The sequence below is a fragment of the Gorilla gorilla genome, chromosome 3 (genome assembly GCF_029281585.2).
Source record: "Gorilla gorilla gorilla isolate KB3781 chromosome 3, NHGRI_mGorGor1-v2.1_pri, whole genome shotgun sequence".
Taxonomy (NCBI): Eukaryota; Metazoa; Chordata; class Mammalia; order Primates; family Hominidae; genus Gorilla; species Gorilla gorilla.
In genome coordinates, this window is record NC_073227.2 from 14,432,579 (window position 1) to 14,444,680 (window position 12,102).

General features: G+C 44.7%; 1 protein-coding gene across 4 annotated transcripts in view; it reads right to left on the reverse strand.

Moving 5' to 3' along the window:
• The window catches only part of TBC1D14 (TBC1 domain family member 14), a 120,812-nt gene that overhangs the window by 53,768 nt on the left and 54,942 nt on the right, over positions 1–12,102 (reverse strand). For all 4 annotated transcript variants that reach the window (XM_031010491.3, XM_055385393.2, XM_031010490.3 and 1 more), the window contains one exon: positions 9,666–9,786. In XM_031010491.3, the coding sequence (XP_030866351.3) occupies positions 9,666–9,786 (121 nt within the window). The remainder of the gene's footprint in view (positions 1–9,665; positions 9,787–12,102) is intronic.

Below are 12,102 nucleotides of genomic sequence, written 5' to 3' on the forward strand. Positions count from 1 at the left end.
TTTTCTTCCTCCATGTCTTCTTCCCTGTCTTGATTCAAGCTTTTTGAACTTTTTTTAGAACTCCATTTTGATTTCTCTATTATGTTTTTTGCCATCTCTTTGTATAGTTTAGTGGTTGGTCTAAGGATTACAATATACATATTAACTTTTCACAATCTATTTAGAATCAGTATTTTACTACTTCAAGTGGAATGCAGAAACTTTATCACCACACCTTGTCCCCTTTTGTATTTCACTTGTCTTACATATTACATCTACATATACTGCAAACGCCAGACATTATAATTTTTGCTTTCAAACATATTTTTAAATAACTCATTAAGAAAACAGTCTACTGATTTGAAAACGTTCCCCAAATCAATCTCAATAGGAATAAGAACCCCATGCACACGTCATTTCATTTTCTAGATTCTTTTCATGATAATTTATTATGTGCCCTGATTTTTTTCTCCGGGATTTATAGTCCATTGGGGAACTCAACTATTTATTTAAAATTGTGTTTCCCAGGAAATGAGAGTTATGTATATTCAACTGTGGTTTTGTGAATGTCTTTATATTTATGGTGTTTTAACTCATCAACTTTGCATTATAATTATACGGCAAATTGTTTATTGCTCTTTCTACTCTAATCGTGTTATAGCACATTGTTACTGTATATTTAAAGGCAACATCTACTTGCTTTCAGTTAAAACAAAAGGAAAATAGTCTACTGTGTTTATCCAGATCCTGACAATTTCTGCTCCCCTTCTTTCCTGATGTTCCAAGTCTCCTCCTCGTATAAAGGCCCTTCTATCTGAACAACTTCTTTCAGCAAGTCTGCTGCTGGCAACAAATTCTTCGTTTTTCATCACCTGAGAATATCTTTATTTCACTTTCATTCCTGAAGGGCATTTTTGCTGGATACAGAATTTCGGTTGACAGTTCTTTTCGGCGCTCTAACAATATCGTTTTACTTTTTCTGGCCTCCACGGTTTCTGATGAGAAATTCAGTCAAATTGTTATTCCCCAATAAGTATGACATTGTTCTTCTCTGGTTGCTTATATGATTTTTTTGTCCTTATTTTCAGCAATTTGGTTATGATGTATCTGGACATGGACTTCTTACTTTTTAGAGTTTATTTTGTTTGGCGGCCACTGAATTTCCTGAATCTATAGGTTTCTATCTTTTGTTAAATGTGGGAGATATTCAGCCATCATTTACTCCAATCATTGTCTGCATCATATTGTTTCTCCTCTCCTTCTGACACTCCAGTGACAGTGTTATACTTTTTAGTACTGCCCCATATGTTCCTAAGGCTCTGTTCATTTTTTAAACTCATTTTTTTTCTCTGTACTACGCAGACTGGATAATTTCTGTTTTTTGTTTTGTTTTGAGACAGAGTGCTCTGTCACCCAGAATGGAGTGCAGTGGCACGATCTCGGCTCACTGCAACCTCCGGCTCCTGGGTTCAAGTGATTCTCCTGTCTCAGCCTCCCAAGTAGCTGGGATTACAGGCACCTGCCACCACACCTGGTTAATTTTTGTATTTTTAGTAGAGATGGGGTTTCGCCACATTGGCCAGGCTGGTCTCGAACTCCTGAGCTCAGGTGATCCACCCGCCTCAGCCTCCCAAAGTGCTGGGATTACAGGTGTGAGCCACCACTCCCGGCCTGGATTGGATAATTTCTATTGATCTTAAAATTCACTCACTCTTTCCTCTACCATCTCCATTCTGCTATTGAGCCTGTCTGGTTAGTTTATTTCAGTTAGTGTATTTTTCAGTTACAAAATTTCCACTTAATTCTTTTTATAGTTTCTTTTCCTTTACTGATACTTTCTATTTTCCCATCTCAGAAGTGTTCACCCTTACTTGTTGGAGCATTTTTATAATGATTGCTTTAAAGTCTACTGAATAATTCCAACATCTGTGTTATCTCGGCAGTGGTGTCTTGATTATTAAAAGATGATCCTGGCCAGGCACAGTGGCTCACACCTGTAATCCCAGAACATTGGGGAGGCTGAGGCAGGCAGATCACTTGAATCCAGGAGTCCAAGACCAGCCTGGGCAACATGGCAAAACCTTGTCTCTACAAAAAATATACAAAATTAGCCAGGTGTGGTGTCACGTGCCTGTAGTCCCAGTTACTCACGAGGCTGAGATGGGAGGATCGCTTAAGCCTGGGAGGCAGATGTTGCAGTGAGCTGAGATGCGCCACTGCACTCCAGCCTGGGGGACAGAGCAAGACCCTATCTCAAAAACAAAAAACAGGCTGGGCGTGGTGGCTCATGCCTGTAATCCTAGCACTTTGGGAGGCCAAGATGGGCGGATCTCTTGAGGTCAGGAGTTCAAAACCAGCCTGGCCAACATAGTGAAACCCTGTCTCTACTAAAAATACAAACAAATTAGCCAGGCATGGTGACGGGCACCTGTAATCCCAGCTGCTTGGGAAGCTGAGGCAGGAGAATCACTTGAACCTGGGTGGCAGAGGTTGCAGTGAGCTGAGATCACACCACTGCACTCCAGCCTGGGCAACAGAGCAAGACTCCATCTCAAACAAAACAAAACAAAACAAAAACAAACAAACAAAACAGACACACAAAAAAAGACGATCCTATCTGAACCTATTCTGATTCAGAGGAAATTTTTTTTTTAAAAGATGATTCTAGTTCTTCTTAAGCCAATTAATTTTGAACTGCATTCTAGACATTTTCAATATTGTGTTAAGAAACTCTGAATTTTCTCTCAACCCTTGGGAGAATGTTGACATTTTTATCTTAGTAAGCAATTTATGCAGTTGGATTCCACACACAAGTTCCAGCCAGCCTTCTGTTGAGTTGTGGTTCCAAAGTCAGCTGTTTTCAAAGCCTTTGAAGCGCTTTTTGGATCCATCCTGCCTATGCACCATCCAGTGGCCAGTTAGGGAACTGCATGGTGGTCTATCCCAGAGATGAGTTCTCGAAGTCTACGTAAGCTACTCAGCGTCAGATCTGGGTACCCACAACATGACGAGAAGTCTGGGAGTTCATTAACACCTTAAAGGGTCACCTTCCTGAGCTCCTCCTCTCTGCAATCCCCCCAGTACTTTCTAGTTTCCTGGGTCTCCCCTTTTCTGGTTCTCTAGCCACACGCTTCCCACAACTGCATCCATATCTGTGCCAGGTAATGGGGAGAGAGAGAGAATAAAGCATCAGGGGGGTTCACACTTTACCCCTTGGAAACAAAATTCTTCTAATCAGCTTCCCTTTCCTGGGAGTCTCAGGCTCCCACCAGCTGCTGCTCTCATAAGAATGCCTGAGGGCTGGGGTGCAAGAGGACAGAGTAAAAAATAAAACTAGGCCTGGGCGCAGTGGCTCATGTCTGTAATCCCAGCACTCTGGGAGGCCAAGGCAGGTGGATCACCTGAGGTCAGGAGTTCGAGACCAGCCTGGCCAACATGGTGAAACCCCATCTCTACTAAAAATATAAAAATGAGCCGGGGGTGGTGGTGCACACCTGTAGTCCCAGCTACTCAGGAGGCTGAGGCAGGAGAATCACTTGAACCCAGGAGGCGGAGGTTGCAGTAAGCCAAGATTGCGCCACTGCACTTCAGCCTGGATGACAGAGTGAGACTCTGTCTCAAAATAAAATAAAAATATAAATAAATAAATAAAACTAAAAAATGGGGTTTCTTCATTCTAAGTGTTAGAGACCCATTCGCCAAGTCAGAAGTACAGAGCTTCTCCTGGTGCTCTCTGTCCACATTAAGACCTATTCCTGGGTTTGGGTCTGCCTGAGTTCAGGCTGAGAAATATAGGAAGGGAAAAAAAAATTGGTAAACTCAGTACCAATTCAGTGGTACTTCAAATTCTGGTCTTCTTCCCCAACTCACCTGCCACTGTTTACTTTCCAGAATCTCAGATAGCTGCTCCATGCTTTCTGTTCAGGTTTTATATCTGCATTCATTGGGTGACACAGGGTGGAATGTGCTTATTCCGTCTAACCTGGGACCGGGACCTGTTCACTTCTGTAAGCTCGTTCAAACCCATTTTGCAAAGGCATAAGGGATAATGAAAGTGAAGTTTTTTCTTGTTATTTTAGAATTTGCCTGTAGGCCAGCAGCCAATTACTTCCACTGACCACCAAGACCTATCCTTGCTGCAATCTACAATGTTTTGAGACTTCTGGAGTACCCCAGACTTCTCAGAGGTGAGGAGAGAAAATGTCACTGTCCTGGATCTGCCTTCTTCTGGGATTCTTGCTTTAAAATCTAAGAGCTGACTTGAAATTCCAGAAGGCCGCCCAAGGCATTCCAGGCTATACAAACGCAAACACAACAGGCCATGTACTCATCGGTGCTCACATGACAGTGTTTCATCCAGGACACTGAAACCTACAAGCCTATCCTCCCTGCAGCTATCTTTCCAACAATCAGCAGCACCCTCAGAGTCCAATCAGGACATTAACTTTCTGCTCAACCTCATTTCCAACGACAACGTCAATTCCTACAGCCTATGTACACAGTGTTATGTCGGAAAGAGTTACCGAGTCTGTTGTAAAGCATCCCCACGTATTTTCAGCCCTGAGCCTCTGACACCTGCTCAAATTACAAAACATCACTTTTACTTTTTAAATGGTCAATTTTGGGCAGGAGGTAGGTCCCAACTGGAAACAGGGTGACAGCCTGACCGCTGAAGCTTCGAGTCCAGCTGAGGTGCCCCAGGGGTGTCCAAGAGAGAGAATACAGTCATGGGTTCTTAGTTTCTGTTTCTGATTGGGCCAGTAAAGCCCCTTCCTCATCCCTCTTTTCCGCTTCTAGACACAGAAAACAAAAACCATAGCTTCAGGCTGCTAAAAGCCTCAACAAAGCAGAACAACAAAAAACTAAGGTGGGTTGGACAAGCTTGCCCTAGAGGGTGACAGTGGACAGGGAAGGGCCTTCCAGGCACTCTAACATTTAGAGGATGGGGAAGATGAGGGACCTAGCAAAGGAAACCGAAAAGGTGGGCGAACGGGCAGCCTGGAAGCCGAGGCAAAAAAGTCACTCAAGGAGCCGGGGTAATGCTGCTGATGGCCAAGGAAGACGAGGGCTGAGAACAGACGCTTGCATTTGGTGGCCGGCGGCTGACAGTCACTTGAAACAGGTGACCTCAGAGATAGGAATTGCTTATCACCGCAATTCTTCACAACATTGATCACAACTATAATTATATGTAGAGTTATTTGTTTAAATCTGTCTTTTCCTTGACCCATGGTAAATTCCAACGAAGGCAAGGGCCACAGAAGTCTTGCCCTTCACTGTAATCTCAGGATGGATCTACTCAGAGGCTCAAATCTGTGAAACAAACAAAAGGGCCATGGAATCCAAGAAAGAAGGTTCCCCTTTACTCACAAGGCAAAGGACTGCACTTCCGAGGCAGTGTCACCATCCATGCTGCCCTGGCCAGAGTCCAGCCCATACAAAGCCAGCAACCAGAGGCCTGAAGGCAGCTCTCTCCAAATACATGCTCCCATCTTTATCCACAAGAACTTCTCCGGTTCACCAGCAGTTACTGAAATTTGCCTGGCCGGTGGGCTTTGGGCCCTTTATTTAACCTGCTGTGGCAAAGATGGCTATTTTCCTTCCAACAGCTAACATTCTCTTCCTGCATACCGACAGTTCTTAAATTTTGGCAGGCATTAGAATGGCCTGTAGCTTCTGTTAAAACAAAACTTGTTGGGCCCCAGCCCCAGAACTTGGTTTGATGTGTCTGGAGTAAGGACCAAGAACGTGTATTTCTAGCAAATGCCTGGGTGATGCTGATGTGACTACTCCGGGGACCGCAACTGGACAGCCACTGTTGTATTGTTATTCTCCTACCCGTGGTCATTTTTGTTTCCCCTGTTAAGAAAATCGCTCTCAAACTACCATCGAGGTTAACAAAAAATATGACTTAATTTTCAAAATTTTTATGCAATTTGAAAAGATAACTAAAAGTTAACATTCCAATATTTCCCCAAAATAGTAATAATATATAAGGCCCAAGCCAAAAGAATGCAGCCCAGTTAGAATAAAATCCGATGTACTGGGCAAATGTCCTGGGCAAACCACATATGGGATCAACACCACAAATCGGACCTACTGATTAAAAGTCAAGACATCCATTCCTTGACTAATAACGCTGGGCGACTCACTGTGTTCAACCCTGGGCAAAAATACACCACGTGCGCATTATCCCTTAGTTTAGAACCATTAAGCAAGTAGATGTCATAATGCCTGTCTAGCAGATGAGGAAACTGAGAAGTAGTCATTGGCTCAATAGAGACAAAAAGTGGTGAAGCCAGAAACCAAACCCAAGCCTGCAGGTCCAAAGCTCCTGGCCAGTGTGCACACCTGACCCCAGCTCAGCCACAGGCTCCTTGAGGCAGGTCCAAAGCTCCTGGCCAGTGTGCACACCTGACCCCAGCTCAGCCACAGGCTCCTTGAGGCAGGTCCAAAGCTCCTGGCCAGTGTGCACACCTGACCCCAGCTCAGCCACAGGCTCCCTGAGGTAGGTCAACCCAACTGCTCTTGGGCTCCCAGTGCCCAGCACAAGACCTGGCCTCAACATGGCTCAGTACTTGTTGGCCAAGCAGATGAAGAACGCACTGAAGAGCTCAGGCTCATTCTCTTGCACTGTGTTCCGTTGTTCCATTTCCTGTTGTTCAAGGTTGACTTGTCATAAGAAAGAAAACAACAGTAACAGCAAATACTTTCTACGTTCACTACTATTCTGAGTGCGTGTGTGTATTCACCCATTTAATCCTTACCACCATGGAGGCAGGTGCTACTGTTCTCCATACTGTAGAGATGAGGAAAATGAGGCTCAGAAAGGTTAAATAACTTGCCCAAAGTCACACAACCAAACAGTAGCAGAGCTGGGATACAAACCCTGGTAGTCTAACTCCAAAGTCCAAGTTCTTATGTCACCACGTGATGTTGCTCTCTCAAGTAATAAGAAAAATTCCAGAGAAGGAAAAGGAATTTCCTCAACACTTTCTCTAGGCTTCGGCCCTAACTGGAGTTATTGTCACCATCCTGATCACAAGTCTAGGCTGTCATGGCCCCAGCGCCTGCCTCTCTCAAGTGCAGGCTGTGTGAGCCGATGCCTATGACAGCAGCCAGCCCCAGCCAGCAGCGCAGAGTCCTCCCCACAGTGCTGAGTCCCTGACCCTGAGCCCCTCCCAGGCTTCACCAAGTCCCTTGGGTTGGGAGATGAGCGATGAGAGGGCCAGAGACAAGCAAGCAGGTCCCGGGCAGGATTGAATGACTCGCGCAGGTAAGTTACATTATTTATTATTGATGACGGAAGCAGATGGTCCTCCTCTTGGCAATATTGTGTTACCGCATAATGAACTGGCCTAGTCATTTCAGTTCACAGAAAAAAAAAATCCTCTAAGGTCAAGAACATAATCCATGCTCCCCTCAAAAAAAAAACAGGGTCGGGCCGGGCACGGTGGCTCACGCCTGTAATCCCAGCACTTTGGGAGGCCGAGGCGGGTGGATCACAAGGTCAGGAGATTGAGACCATCCTGGCTAACATGTTGAAACCCCATCTCTACTAAAAATACAAAAAGTTAGCCAGGCGCGGTGGTGGGCACCTGTAGTCCCAGCTACTGGGGAGGCTGAGGCAGGAGAATGACGTGAACCCGGGAGGCGGAGCGTGCAGTGAGCCAAGATCGCACCACTGCACTCCAGCCTGGGCGACAGAGCCAGACTCCGTCTCAAAAAAAAGAAAAAAAAACAGGGTCTTAAAAAGACAAACAAGTTCAAACATGATGTAAGTGATATTAAGTGCCATGGGAAGATCTATTTCTTTTTAATTTAATTGTTGCTTTTTTAAAGCGATTTCTTTAAAAACTTTATAACAGCTTGGTTATTTAATTTCCTAAGAAATTTATAGCTCAGCTTTGCATACAAACTCATCATACTTTAATTGTATGCTATTTTAATAAGCCTACACAATAAGTGATTCAAATTCAAAATGTAACAATCAACAAAAATGAATTCCAACACTGATTTACTTAGTGAGTCCCCTGGGTCCAGATGATTACAGCAGAGAATGGCAGACAACACTCAAACCAAATTTAACCTGCCGACGCGTGAAGAATGTGGCATGTGGAAACCCACTTTGTTGCCCAGAAGCCTCAACACTGCGCTCCCGCCTCACCCCCCACAAACCACTCCCTACACCTAACAGGTCACCCAGCAAGTCAATCCCACCTATTTAGCATTTAAAGGGGCATCCTCTGTAACCCCACGACGCAGCACTGGGCCAGACCCCACTTTCTCTTGCCTGGGCTGGTCCAAGAGCCATATTCTTGCCAGGGTGATGCCATCACTCCTTACCTAAGTAAAACACTCAGAGGCTCTGCAAAGCCTTGGGGTTGGAGGCAGGCTACCGGGTGCAGCACACAGGCCCCGTGGCCAGCCTCCTCCCGGCAGTCAGCCTCCTGGGCTCAACTGCACATTGTCCTTAGCTCATGCTGTCCCCACTACCTGCCTGGCCCTGCCTGCAAAAGGGGTCCTGGCACCCCACTGTCTGGAACCGGTTTCCAGCTGTGCTACTTACTAGCAATGTGACCCTGAACATCAAGTCACGCAGCCTCTGTGTCTCAGTGCTTCTTTGGTAAACTGAGTTTAATAATACTATCTTCTTCACAAGGTTGTTGCAAGTTTTAAAGGAACTAGAAACACGAGTGCTGAGTCAGTTAGAACTAGCACACAGTAATCACTCAGTACATGATCCCCATAGCAATTAATTTCCTGTCACACCTTTAACCTCAGTTGTCTGTGCCACCCCACTCCTCCTGCGCCTGCCCTGGAATCATTTCCACTGGGACACTGTTGGGCATGGGTACTGTGTCCCTTCCAACTCCGGTGCCAAGCATGAGGCCTGGCGCTTAGTGGAGCCTCAAGAGTGTCTACTGAGCAAATGTCAATGAATATAAAACTGAGGCTGGAGGAGCGAGGGTGCTGGGGGCAATGTCGCAACGCTGGGGGCAGACAGCAGACTCTTAGGATGCCGAGTCAGCTGAGACGCACAGCCTAAGAGAAGCTGCAGGCAGTGATGGTCACAGCTACCTGGGCCGTGGACTTGCTGTGTCCGTGCACAAGCAAGCCTCCAGCAGTGGCATCTCTCCCACCGTAAGAAGCAAGGCAGCCCAGTGGTGAGGACACGCAGGCCTGGCATGAACCCCATCCCCACCCCAAAAGTAGGCAGCCTCAGGGTGAGCAAGGGAGAGGCATCCCAGCAGAGCCGGGGAATGTCGGCCCTCGCCTTCCTGTCCCAGAGTAGCACAGGAAGGATGTGAACTCCAAGAAACCCACGGGAGAAAGCTTTAGTATCAAACAATACAAATTTGATGATAAACACATTTGCAACTATTACTAAAACTGATTAAATACAGTTATAAACATCTGGAGCCCAGCTCTGTCTAAATACCATTATAAACATCTAAAGCCGACCTCTGTCAAATGGACTTTCCTATGTGCATGTCACAAGCTGTAAGAAATGAAGGTTAAATTCATCCACATTCTGAATACAGGCTTAAATCTGAGGAACATGGTATGCAGATAATACAAAGCGATTTCCAGTTTCAGACTCAATATGGTCCTTTTTGCAAGGTTCATGAATATATGCTAAACACATCCAACAGCCTATTTCTGTGATTTTGTATGTTGTGTACCTTCTGTATTCTCTTTGAATCCTTCTGGGCATTCTCTCGGAGTGGCGCTTTCCCAAATAACTTCCATCCCAAGTCATTGTGTTTGTCAAGCCTTGCACTTTGTTTTCTAGCAAGCAAGTTCCTATAGGAAGAAAATAACAAGGTTAGGGCATTTCTGGGTAATTCAAGAAACACCAGAACAGCAGAACCACTCTAATAAAAACAAGTCAACTTTCCTCTGAGAACCACGTACTTTAATTCTTCAGACTTGATTTTCATACAGACACAGAATTATGTGGCAGGAGAAAGACCTTAAGCCAGAAATAAACTTTTTGTTGGCCAGGCGCAGTGGCTCACGCCTGTAATCCCAGCACTTTGGGAGGCTGAAGCGGGCGGATCACAAGGTCAGGAGATCGAGACCATCCTGGTTAACATGGTGAAACCCCGTCTCTACTAAAAATACAAAAAATTAGCCCAGCGTGGTGGCAGGCACCTGTAGTTCCAGCTACTCGGGAGGCTGAGGCAGGAGAATGACATGAACCTGGGAGGCGGAGCTTGCAGTGAGCCGAGATCGTGCCACTGCACTCCAGCCTGGGCGACAGAGCAAGACTCCGTCTCAAAATCAAACGCACAAACAAAAAACCTTTTTGTTATTCAACTAATTCTATAATTTAGAGTAAGAAAATGTGTTATGTCATAACAAAGGGTATCAGAAAAAGTAAGCTTTGAAGTCAGACTAAACTGAATTGAAACTCTGGCTCAACCATTCATTAGCCACATGACACTGGACCAGTATATTAACCTCTCTGAGCCTCAGTTTCCTACATTTAACAAGGGCACACTGCCCCATGTTCTACAAGGTTGTTATACAAATTAAAATTTCAAGTACACAATTAGTGTTTAAGAGTAACAGCTGCTTTAGTACATAACCTCTAGCTTAAATTATGTACAAGGTAAATCTGTATTACCTATTTATAATGAGTATTCACATATCATAAAAAGAAAGTTACTCATGAGATGATCACAAGGTCTTCTCTCCAAAGAACATGCAAACAAAAGTTCCAAATAACACAAATAAATCCCAACTGGTAGTATTAATACAAAATAAAATTTTGGAATGCACTGTATCAATGCATTCATTAAAAACAAATGGCTTCCAGGACTTACTAGAAAGTACAAGATGAGCCTGCAGCATCTTGCTGGACTACAAAGAAAGTTCTCAAAGAAATACTGGGACGTGTCTAAAAGATACAGTAGCCAGTCTGAATAGGCTCCCACTGACTCAATCTGGAACAATTTACTCACCCAAATAATGAGAACAATGGATTATAACTCACTGAATAAAAGAGAAATCCACTAGCCCATATAGGTACAAATAAACAAACACAGAAATTAATGGAGGAGGAGGAACACTCTTGGGAAGTCACCTAGTAAGGAGAGACCAATGGAGCTAGGAAATGATCAACGGATGCTTACACCAGTGGGGAAAGCTCAATGAGGAATGGATTTTTACACAGTTTGAAAGTGTCTCCTACAAATTCCTTATTAATTACATGAAGCAAAATAGTTAATCTTATGCCGGAGAAACCTGAGGGACACCACCTCAGCCAAGTGATCAAAGCTAACATCACCAGCCAGGAGTGGTGGCTCACACCTATAATCTCAGCACTTTGGGAGGCCAAGGCAGAAGGACGGCTTGAGGCCAAGAGTTTGAGACCCACCTAAGCAAGGTAGTGAGACTCTGTCTCTACACATAACCTTTTTAAATTAGTCAGGTACGGTGGCATGTATCAGCAGCCCCAGCTACTGGGGAGGCTAAGGCGATATCATTGGAACCCAGGAGTTCAAGGTTACAGTGAGCTATGATTACACCACCAGTCTGAGTGACAGAGCAAGACACTTTTCTCTATTTTTTAAAAAGCCAGGACAGATGGCACAGGACATCTGATCTGATGCACGGGGAAAAACACACCAAGTCGATGGCGCTGATGCCCAAGAATGCATGACCTGAATCCAATCATGAAGAGAAGCAGACACACCCAGACTGAGACAATCTATACAATAATGGACCTATAAGCTCTCAAAATGTCAATGTCATGAAAACAAAGAAAGGCTGAGGAACTGTTTCAGATTAAAAGGACATGAAAGAGGGCCAGGTGCAGTGGCTCATGCCTGTAATCCCAGCTACTCGGGAGGCTGAGGCAGGAGAATCGCTTGAACCCAGGAGGCGGAGGTTGTAGTGAGCCAAGATCACACCATTGCACTCCAGCCTGGGGGCGACAGAGTGAGACTCTATCGCAAAAAAAAAAAAAGATTATTGGGACAATTGATGAAGTATGATTACAGACTGTGGATTTGACAACATTGGATTAATGCTAAGTGACCTCATTTTGACAACTGTTCTGTGGTTACATAAGGGAATGCCCTTGTTCTTAGGAAATATGCTGATATATTTAAG